This window comes from Lupinus angustifolius, chromosome LG17, assembly GCF_001865875.1.
Source record: "Lupinus angustifolius cultivar Tanjil chromosome LG17, LupAngTanjil_v1.0, whole genome shotgun sequence".
Taxonomy (NCBI): domain Eukaryota; kingdom Viridiplantae; phylum Streptophyta; class Magnoliopsida; order Fabales; family Fabaceae; genus Lupinus; species Lupinus angustifolius.
Window position 1 is genome coordinate 13,098,873 of NC_032025.1, and position 12,508 is coordinate 13,111,380.

The 12,508-nt window shown below is 27.7% G+C and overlaps 1 protein-coding gene across 2 annotated transcripts in view; it reads left to right on the plus strand.

The window, feature by feature from the left end:
* The window catches only part of LOC109330487 (putative glucuronosyltransferase PGSIP8), an 11,291-nt gene extending 6,524 nt beyond the window's left edge, over positions 1 to 4,767 (plus strand). Inside the window, exons 2-7 of one of the 2 annotated variants that reach the window (XM_019564681.1) lie at positions 1,440 to 1,685; positions 2,018 to 2,027; positions 2,451 to 2,655; positions 3,006 to 3,153; positions 3,798 to 4,344; positions 4,522 to 4,767. In XM_019564681.1, coding sequence (XP_019420226.1) covers positions 1,440 to 1,685; positions 2,018 to 2,027; positions 2,451 to 2,655; positions 3,006 to 3,153; positions 3,798 to 4,338 — 1,150 coding nt within the window. In that variant the 3' untranslated portion in view covers positions 4,339 to 4,344; positions 4,522 to 4,767. Of the gene's footprint in view, positions 1 to 1,439; positions 1,694 to 2,017; positions 2,028 to 2,448; positions 2,656 to 3,005; positions 3,154 to 3,797; positions 4,345 to 4,521 lie in introns of both variants that reach the window. The other variant, XM_019564682.1, reaches the window with a different exon arrangement.

The following is a 12,508-nucleotide window of genomic DNA, read 5'->3' on the forward strand; positions in this document are numbered from 1 at the left end:
CGAAAATTCCCAGAAATTCATTTTCGAATATATAATTAATGAAAATATTAGTAAAATCTTATAATTCAAACTCGTAAAATTCGCAGTGTTACACCTGACCTGACTTGTTAGCATATTTAAATGCCTATTATACTATATTATATTGAAATAGGTGATTATGTCTATATTTAAATAAATAATATGCATACTTTTAAATAGATTTTTATAACCCCAACAATTAAATTATATTTTTGTATACATTTTTATATTAAAGTTACATATATAATAACATTACTTATATATTAAAATTATAAAATATGAACATGATTATATAATATAACTAAATAGGCTGGTCTGTTAGGCTTAATAGGCTATTTGGACGGCCTAAAGCCTGGCCTATTAAACTAAATAGGCTTTTCAAAAAGCCTGAGTCTGGACTAACCTGTTATAGGTCAGATAATAGGCCCCTGGTAAGCGGCCTGACCTGTTTCCACCCCTACTCCCAATTTCTAATTTTTCTTTTGAGTAATCATCTATGACTATATATCACTAATCAGAGCAAATCCCTTTACATCTTTTTCTTTTCAGAAAGGTTCCATTTAAAGTAAAAGCTAACAAATTAAATAAAAATAAATAAGAGATAGAAAACACCATTATTAATCCATTTAATCGTGAAGATAGCTAATTTAATTGAGTAGACCTCACCAAATCCATTTTCCAAGTAATGTTGCCTTTGTTTGTGTTAGGCAAGTCGGTATATGCATGTGTATATTCATAAGAATAGTGCTAAACACACCTTTACGCACATTACTTTATATTTCTACATAGAAAGAATCTTCACCGTAATATAAAAATGGCTTGATTAAAAGTTGTATAATGGTTATAACACCATAAGTTTTAGTCCTAAGCAATATCATAACTATTTATCGTATTTATTAATAAAGTATTGAACAATAAATATTTAAATTATTTTGTTTATGATTTTTCTTAGTATACATCTATTTCTAAATTTTTTACAAATCTTAATTTAACTCACTTTCCTTACTCGAGTTTCTAACCGTGTCCAAAACATCTAAGACATAATTATTTACAATAGGAGTTATCTCGACTTTTTTTCTAATAAATTCATTCTTAATCATATTATATCTAATATGTATATTAATCTAAGGCAACATTATCATGTATGATATATTGAATTTGACTTTATTTTTTAGTTAACATTTTATTGTTTAACATCCAATCTCATATAATTGTTATATAATCCCTTAAAAATCATTGTTTCTATTTATTCCTATAAAAAAATAGTATAAATAGATAAAATTTGATGTTGAAGATTCATTACTTTCCTTTCTGAATATATATAACAAGTGCTTTAATTTGATATATTTCTATATACAAGTATGTCCAATTACTAATTGAGTTAGCTAATTCAACAATTTATTTTTTATGGGGTGATCCAGTGAAGAGGAAGATGGTGCAAAAGTAGAAAGAGTGGAAAACTTGAAGAATCCATACAAACATCAAAATAATTTTGACAAGAGATTCACATTATCTTTGAACAAACTCTACGCATGGAACCTAGTGAAATATGACAGGGTGGTGATGTTGGATGCTGACAATCTTTTCCTTCAAAAAACTGATGAATTGTTTCAATGTGGACAATTCTGTGCTGTCTTTATCAATCCTTGTGTTTTCCACACAGGCCTACATGTCCATAACTACTACAAAATCAATATCAATGAAAGTGCCATACAATGACATGCTTTACAATATTATTGCTTGTCTTTGTAACACCTGACATGCAAGACCCATAAATGCATTGAGCTTGCCACTTACAAGCTTAAATACACATACATTATTTTATTCGCCCTAAAAAAAGTTGCAATAGAATCAATTATTATAAGTTCTTAAGGTCCGGGAGTTACATGTCACGACTGGGATGTCACAACCTTTATATCCATTTATACAACAATAAGCCTTTATCTTATTAGATGAGATAGGATATATAGATCTAACGATGTCATAATGTTTTATATTCATTTATGTTATTCTAAATTTTTAATATATTAGTCTATCTGGGTAGGTGTAAAGTAGCTTAGCATTATGATTATCTTGGATTTTATGAGGAAGATAAAATAAGAGGAAATTGCATTCATCACCTTTGCTCTAGGTTGTTAATATTTTTTTGCATTGCTCTTTAAAGTTATACTCATCCTTAAGGAGTTTAATATAATTTTAGTTATATCATGATGTAATGTAACTATAACAATATCATAATCTTTAAGACATGTGAGTGTAAGTTTTAAAATAAGAGAGTGCATAGTATAGTTAAGCTAAATATCAAGAGAAGTTAGTGTTGTTTCAAAAATTATACCATTTATTTTATCTTAATTGTACCTTTTTAACTGAAAAGTGACCATCTTCTCTATCATATTTACATGGGTTCTAAACCTCTAATTACATGATATATGCAGCCATCTAAGGCTGTATTCAAGAACATGGTTAATGAATTACAGAATGGGAGAGAAAATCAAGATGGTGCAGATCAAGGTTTCATAACTAGCTACTTCCCTGACTTACTTGATAAGCCATTGTTTCATCCAACTCTTGATGGAACCAAGCTTGATGGAATATATAGGCTTCCTTTAGGTTATCAAATGGATGCTTCTTACTATTGTGAGTTAATTACAACCAAGAAAGAAATTTTCCATTTTCTTTATTATTTTAAAGAGTAAATACTTGATTCGAGGACCGAAAGATAATGGTATTCCTAGATTGATCATCTAAAGTAGTTCATTACAGAAGGATTTAAAATACCTTAAATTGAATGTTTTATGTTACTGATGAAGTTCTTAGAAGGACCAATTTGGTGACATTATAAAGTATAGAATAATGTTAAGGACACATATGCCAACACTATAATCTTTGAGTAGTGAAATGAGGATTTAATCTAGTTTAAACTATAAATCTTAATGGCTTAGTGCAATTGAAGTTTATGCTAATGTCTAATATGTTCCTGGCTTCAGATCTTAAACTAAGGTGGAGCATTCCATGTGGACCAAATAGTGTGATCACATTCCCAGGGGCACCATGGTTGAAGCCATGGTATTGGTGGTCATGGCCTGTCCTGCCATTAGGCCTGCAGTGGCATGAACAACGGCGTAAAACTTTGGGGTAAGGTCCAAAACTGGTGTGTTCATTTCTGATCAAATAATGAAGGTGGTCTTTTGTGATACATTTTCAACTTTAAGTACACAAGATTTTAGAGCATATGTGTAAAAAGATAGATAACAGACCTTATATAATGTTCTTTTGTTGCTGTAGATTCGTAGGTGCTTTCTGAGTAAGAGAAGTCCATATTTCTATACTATACCATTTAGTGTGTATCATAACAGATTTGCTTCTCTTACTTTTACTACCTTTTTCAATGCTCTATATGAATTGGTATATGTTTAATGGTATTTCTCCAGGGGCACCAGAATTTTGCTTGTTTCGAGCAATGTTATTAGGCCAGACCGGACTGGTTTGTCTGCATTACCAGACCGGTTTAAATCGCTCAAAACTTGAATTGGAATCTTTTCTGATTATTGTCCGGTTGGACTTCAATGATATTGGTTTCTAGTGGCCTTTGATTAATGTTACACTACTTTAGCTACCTCTAACCATAATCATTCCTTCTACATAATTTGTCACAATATGTATGTGTGATCAATAAACTATTCCAAAAGCTTAATCTTTTAAGCAAAGTTAATGCCTTTGTTATAGTTATATCTCTAACATAAAGCAATTGCAGAATCTGACTCATTATTGTTATGCAGATATGGTGCAGAGATGGCTGTGATACTTATCCAATCTACAATATACCTCGGGATATTAGCAATGGCTCGTTTGGCAAGGCCGAGCCTCTCGAAGCTATGCTACAGGCGTGCCGATAAGAGCATCAGCATAATGCAGAATAGCCTCAAATTATTAGCAGTATGGAGCATCATTGCTGCATACTTAACACCATTCTTTATCATTCCTCACACAATTCACCCTCTACTAGGCTGGCTCCTTTATTTATTTGGTACCTTTACACTATGCTCAATTGCTATTAATGCATTTCTGCTGCCAATGTTACCAGTTTTGGTACCTTTGTTTGGGATTGTTGGGGTCCTTATGGTTATGGCATTTCCTTGGTATTCAGATGGGGTTGTAAGAGCTTTGTGTGTGTTTGGTTATGCATTCTGTGCTACACCTGTTTTGTGGGCTTCTATGGTTAGGATAATGGCTGGTCTTCAAGTGTCTCTAGAAAGGGAAGGTTTTATGCCAAGATTAGGAGAATCTTCACCACCTTCTTGGTTTAACAAGTTGTACTAATAATGTTAAATTGGACAGGAGGGCATCTGTTGTCCTATAGTACAAATTGTGCCACTCCATATGGCATGAGTTACAATTGGTTAAACAAAATGTTTTTAAGTTAAAAGTTTAATTATTAAATATTTTTTTATCCAATCACACAGCTCATGAGTGTCACATATTGTGCGATAGAAGATGTGATCCCAAATTGGGCATATGGTACACAATGGCATTTTGATAGACTCATTGAACATTGTATTGCAGAGAATTTGGAGGTTTTTAAAGGGTGTTTCACCAAAAGGGGGAGGATTACAAAGGGAGTTAGTGTGTATATAAGATTGTTTAACTATTGGTTATATATTATATATATATATATATATTTTGTTTGATTGGGTCCAGAATGAAAATTTGCAAATTTATTAGGCACTCCATCAGTAGATCTTTTAACAACAGAGCTGCGTTGCTTCAAGAGAAATATTAGCAATAAATTATTTTGTATACTCTTCAATTACACAGTGTTAATCAACATAAGTGGAATTTATGTGGGCATACGAAGGTACTGTATTTATTAATTGGTTTTTGGAGAAGATAAGAGTAAGCGTGATAATCTGAATGCAGGTGAAGAAAGAATAAGGATTTCTCCATTAATGGATAGACAAGTATTTAGTTTTATATATATTTTTAATGACAAAAATATTATTACATTGTATATAAAAGAATAAAAGTATCTATGTCATCGTTTCCTTATTTTTTATAGTACTTCTCTTTTCATTAATAAATAATATCCTTTCTCGTGAAGAAAAGGCTTCAATCACATTCATGCACATGTAAGAACAAAATTCATAAAACTGGGCTTCTATACCCGACTTATATGTTGTGGCTAAAGTAAAAATATCAACCCTTAAAAGAGGATTAGTCTTATACAAATAATGTGTGGAAATACATGATGAAATATTATAGGATTCTATAAATATTTATTTCAGTCATTACTTACTTGATAGACTTTTATGTGATATATTACTTTCATGTGAGATTTGCTAACATGACATGCGGCGAAGGATCCCAACAACGAAAAGGTTAGTTGATTGAGTCCAAAAACGTGCAATTAGGCCTTATAAGTTTCAAGAACATGAACAAAATATAGGCATAGTTTGATACACTCATACATAATAATGTAATATTGTGCATATTTTTGTGAAAATAACTCGTAACTATAAAATAAATATTATGAATTTTTTTTGTTTAATTGAAATAATATAAGAGTGTTCCTTATATACAACGTCTTGTAAAGCAAGCAATACAAGTGACTTAACTAACTCTCCTACAAGCTAATAAACACATATTGTAAAACAATTTAACATGTGTTAAATATGTAAAACGTGTAAAATGTGCCAATTACAAGAATTGTTCGACCGATGCTTCATTTGATTTTCTAACCAGTTAATCGATTAATTATTGTGTTAATCGAGTAACACTTATGCAGATAATTGATTAACTCTACAGTTAGTTAATTAATTGTTATTGTTGTTGTCTTGTTTCCATTGTGGCTTTGTTCTCCAATAGCATTGACAATGTAAAGATTTATATACAGACAGTACATTATTTATTATTTTTTTGTATTATTTTTTTTAAAAATCAATAATGATTGAAAATGAATGATAAATAATACAATGCTAGTATAAAAATATCTTACATTATCAATGTATACAACTTTTTTCTCTAACATTATTACCTAATTCCTATAGAGTTCTCAAAATGGTCTTCCTACTGCAGGCTTGGGCCATGTTCGGCAAAATAACGATAAATTAGAATGGTAAAAATAATTAAATATCCAAACCCAAAGTAATGTCTACTTCTCCACATTACTTATTGCGCTTTTCGTGACCCACAGGTTATCGTGGAGCCGCTCAAATTCAACCTTTCTCAATCTAGTCAAAATAGTCAAGGATTTCTTTGGATCTTGTATTTGTCCAAACTCATTCATTTATCATATTGTTAGAGTTGGCCCATTTTGATGTTATAGGTATACTTAATATGACAATATATATATACACACACTAAGGGTATAATATTTTTTACATTGTAAATTGTAATTACATCATTTATTATTATTTTTAATTTATTATTATTTTTAATAATCATTGAATGTTAAATAAAAATAATATAAGTAAAAAGTGAATGATAGGTTGAATTTATATAAATTTTTAGACTGACAATACATATATATTACAATCTATAATTATTCACATATAATTTTCATGTTTCACTTTTGCCCTAATAAAGGAAACTGTAACCAAAATGAGAAGTTTTTCTAACACAGTAACACTTGTTTTTTGTATCTAGTTTCTTGTTTTTGTATCTTCGCCCTTCAACAAGCATTAATTATCTACACCGTTTAAGCTTATTATTGAGTTTTAGGTTATGATTTAGGGAAAAATAAAGGTTTCTGAAGTAGTATAAAAGCCTCTATTCTATCACTATAAAAAATGTATATATGTATAATTCTTACTACATTTAATTATATAATTGTTAGTGTTGCAAAAAGGAATTCAATGTTGTGGTATGCAACTGAAGATACTTTGGTTTGTTTTATAATGCAATAATTATTGAAGATGGAAACTTATGCCTAGAAAGAAGAAGGTGGGGGGAAGAGTGGAATGACATACATATTGAGAGTGGTGCAACTCAGGTCTTTGATGTTTTTTTTTTGTTCTGACTTGATTTTTGATTCTTTGGAGTGTCATCTAATAACATAAAATCAAAACTTTTAGATAAGTTTTTAGTCATTTTTCCGTGGGCCATTTATGCTTTGTTGATTTTGCACTAAAAGAAATGGGTTCACATCAAAATGTTCATACTTTTGAAGAGTTGTCAGATTAGATATTATTGGCTTATTCTTCTAATGGTAATTTTTATATAAGAAGTTGTAGTATATAAAGATTGTGCTCTCAAGATATTAATATGCTAGTATTTATAAATATGATTCAATAATTTATTGTTTACTATTCAAAATTCATTCTAGCAATACACCATATTTCATATTCAATAACATTTATTCAACAACTTTTTTTACTTGAATATTGTTAAATATAAAATGGAAGGGAATTAACAATATTCAGTAAAGCAAACATTATTAAATATAATAATTAAATAAGCATTATTAAATGTATGACTCAAATATTCAATATCACTAAATGAAATAAGTGAGTTGATTCTCATACATTCAACAATATTATTAATTTATTATAGTGAGTGATTGAGTCTTGTTGAAGCATATATATATATATATATATATATGTCGTTTCATACAGTAGTGCATTAATTTAATTTAATTCTATTTTTCATTTCCATTCAAAAAATAATAAATTTTTTATTGTTTTTTATTGTACCAAAGATTTAAACTACACATATGCTAAATTAAAATATGACATTATTTTTAAATTATAATTGAAATATATATGAGATAGTTTTTGCATTCTAATTAAAATAAGTATAAATGTATGATAGTTTTTGTAATTTCAAATTATATATACGAAGCTTTAATATTAACTTAAAAAATTAATATTAATTAATATCAAATTCTAATAAAATGAATTTATATATATATATATATATATATATATATATATATAAATTGTCTGTCTCATTTAATTTTTACTTAAAGACTCCCTACACTGGCACTGTTGATTTTACAGTGGCACACAATTTGAATGGTCATGTCATAACTTGAAATAATGTACTTAATTGATATATCTCTGACTAAGATATCTTACATCAGCCCATTTATTTATCTCATAATACAATAGTATTCAGACATACTCGCCTGTTTATAAAATAATAAAATAAATCTTACTACTCACCTATATATCTTTCCACTGGTCGAATTAAATATAGATGTATATAGTATATAACATATTTAAAAATTAAAATAATAATAGTAAATTATATTAATAAATTTTGAGTTTTAGTGAAAATATATTAAATATCATTCCTTTTTTAAATTAACATAAATCATTTCTAATTATATATACATTGGTTGACTACTCTTGTAAGAGAAATAAGTGCAAATTATTAAACAAAAAAATTGTGACGAGTGTAATTAAGTCAAACAAAATATGATATATTGTGAAGACAATTTCAAATACTATAATAGTCAATGTTCATTCATTATTCTTGGTTCGTTACAAACTGTATCAATAATTATAAGAATGTGTTTAAATCACTCTCATATTATAATATAGCTAACCAAAATAATAAATAGACGTTGACTCGTCGCCATTTTTTGCTTAAGAAATTGCACTTATCTCTCTTACAGAGGTAATCAGTATAATGTACGTATATAATTATGGGTGAATTATGTAATTTTACTAAAACTTAAGAGATGTGAGTATAATTTATTCAGATAATAAATATCATTATATATAAAACAATGAAAACATTAATATTAAAACAAAAAATTAATTTGTCTAATCAAATAAGTTATATATTTATATATGATCTCGAAGTGAATTCATCTTTTTAAATCGTTAAATTGTCAACTTGTTATCACTTTTAATGAACTTTTTTTGCTCAATATAAGTGACTAGGTAGTCTTTCATACATGTATCCCATTTGATTATGCAACTTATTTTCACAATTTTCATACTTAAAAAGACTCTTTCTGTATTGTGAACTTCAAAAGAAGATAAACTAATGAGTTAATGTCGTGCCTTTCATTTTCAAACAACTTATCTAAAAAATTATTGATTTATTTTAAAAAATCAAATTCAATATTAATACAAACTTCAATGATATAAGTCTTAAGTTGATTAACTGCCAAATTAATTGAATGAAAATTATCACATGAATAAAATTTGCAAACTCAATCAGATTTGTCATATCAAAACTAGAAAGTAAATTGGTTAGACTCTAACAAGACATATACAAATAAGCAACTGGGTATTTATTTTAGAGAAAATGTCATGAAACTTGTTAAATTGTATATCAATTATAGTATAAAATTATTCAACACAATAATAACTATTTTTTCGCAAAACATGTCATGTCTCTACAAAAGTAAATTTTGGACTTGTAGAATTGTAGGTACTAGGCATCATATTTTTTTTAAAATTTACTAGATAATGATGAAGGCAATTAAAACAATAATGTTAGTATAAATATTTATATACATTTATTAATCAACAAAATTTTACTAATATTTTACTTTCTTATGAATATAATGATTTGTCAAGATAATTTAGTAGAAAAATATAAAAATCCAAAACAAATAGTTCAAATTTTGTTTATGATTCCATCATTCCAACATAAGGAGAAGAAGATTGTTGGAGTTCCAACGTTCAAAAAATTGTTAGGGCTTGGATAAGTGGGGGCCAACATGTAGCACGCAGAATCATAAAAAGTTTTATTCATTTCATTTAGAAAGATACAAAATATTGTTATTCCATGTTGGGACCATCATTTGTCATGCACGCACGACACCCAAAATGACCGTTTGAACCAACATTCATATGCTTTTCCATTATTATGGTTCTAAATTGCATAATTTGGAGTATGGATGCTACTGCGTTTCATTACTAAATATTTTAGCTATAGTCAAATTATAGTTATGATATATGGCTGTAAATTATGCAAACTCTCATGTTTTCCCATTTAAAATCGTATTTATAACTTGCAAATTCAGTGAACATCCACATGAATGATGAAAATTTGGGTCATTGATCATTATTTTCATCAACAAAAAAGGGTAAATATGGAGAGTTGAAAACTTGTGTGTTGCGTAAGGAAAAGGTATATTTGCATATACAACGGGCATGAATGAATCCTTAGACCCCTACTCCTCCAGTACATGAAATTTTTAAAGATAATATCTAATATATTAAAATGAATTTAATATGTATATATTGACAGTGTAAGTATTTTTTATATTGTTACCAAACCATCCACCATTAATATGTTTAATTATCAATGACTCTCAAACAAAAGTAATACAAATAAATGGTTGATAATATGATAACAATATAAAACGTCTTACACTGTCAATATATAAATTTTAAACCCTATTAAAATATGAATGTCACTTTAATGAATTTAATATATATTATAGGCTCCGTAAGAGTTTTTACGCATTCAACATATAATTACATAAATATGATGAATGGTTAGCTGATCATATAAAAAAAATTAATAAACTATTTTTATTATTACATGAATGCCATTGCCAATTGGTGATAGTAATAAAAGTAAATCAAACCCAGGGCTCAAGCACATTATTTTATCAACAATGTTAGGATCTTAATTATAAATCACTATTCTTTTTGTAATGTATCTATTTATTTTATGGATAAAGAACTAATCATATTTAGAATGATGGTTATCTCTCCTAACAAGTATCGCTCACAATAATTGAATCATTTTGATCCTTAGAAATCTAACAGAGTCTCACACTATTACTAGAATGCATTTTTGGTTAAAGAATCTACTATTTAAAGCGTGCTTTACCTGACCAATTACCATCACAATTATGCTTTATAGACCTTAACTACGTTTAGAAACCATCACAATTATGCTTTATAGACCTTAACTATGTTTAGAAGGGGTGAATACATTATATCCCAAAAAAGTACCATTTTATATATGATATTGTTTTATGATTGATCAACAAAATATTTAAAATATTAAACTTTCAACTTCAATATATTTTTCAACAAATATATAACATATGATAATATTTATAGTACAAACATATGCTCCGGTTTTAAAAAAATATTAGCAGAGGAATGAGATAGAAGAGGAATGCAGTAGCACTTTGTTTGTAATAGGAAAGTGAAATAGACATTTATGAGAGTCACGGGATTGGTGTCAGACTTTTGAGACATAATTGGAGATTCGAAGCCAAAAGGATGATAGACTTTGTGTCTAATGCCAACCAATCAACTTTCCTCAAAATACTAGCCGTGTATATAATGCTCTGCATGTGGAAAAGCCCAAAAAGAGTTTTTATATTCACACATACTTTTCTTTAAATCACTTCATATTTTTTAACTATATCAGAAAAGTTAGCCAATATTAAAAAAATATAAAATAAAAATTAAACTTTGTGATTTTCCAAATTGTTGATGATTTATAAAATTAATATATATTTAAATACTTATTTGTTACTTCTCTGTTTTACCTAATATTATTTAATTTGATTTTGAATTTGCATTAAATAAAGTTATTTTACTAAGATTATATTTGATTTTTATATCATTTATTATTATTATTATTTTAAATTATGTACATAATTAAACATCAAAATTTTTGGAACTAGTGCAACAAATAATTTCTTGAAGTACTTTCTCCTTATTCTCTTCCCATCTTTGTAAGCTAAATATTTGTTTTCTATGGCAAATTCGTCTTGAAGGTATCTCAACTTGGTTATCTTCTGAAATGAAATGTGAGATATGTCTAAGAGTCCATTTAAGACTTTTAAAATATAATTTAAAGTGCTGAAGTTAAGTTTTTTCTTCTCTTTAATTTAAACATGATATATGATTAATTAAAATTATATTTTCAATTTTTATTAATTGTGTTTGGTGCTGCAACTTTTGTTAGCAAAAATTAACAAAGCCCACTTTGCGTGCACCAAAATTTAGTTATGATATACCTAAATATCAATTACTCCAACCATAATCATATTGTAATGTATTCAGATAATATTTATTCTTTCAAAACTATTTTTATTAAATTAAAAAATGTTTAAACATAAATTAATTTATTACAAAACTATTTTAAATAAAAATTAAAGTTCAGAAAGAAAACTAAATTAATCAACTCCAAAAGTATAATATAAAACACCCATATAAGGTGCATGCTTTGATGTGTGCTTTTGAATGATTAGGTTTAATTTAAATTTGTTGGGGAGTGTGTTTATTCTTTAATGTATTACTATAGTCTAAAGAATATGTTTTATTTACAATATATAATCCTGCTCTAAACATTTCAAATTCAACTGACATTCTCCTTTTATTGTAATTAAAAGTCTTACATAGTTTCCCAAAATCAAGCTATGTAATTTTAATTAATCAAGAAAACATGGCCTACCTTGTCCCTAAAAAGCTCAATACATCCCAATAAAAATGACCGTTGGAAAAACCATAAGGTAAACACTATATATTCATCAATGATGATGTACCCAATCTCTAAAATATAC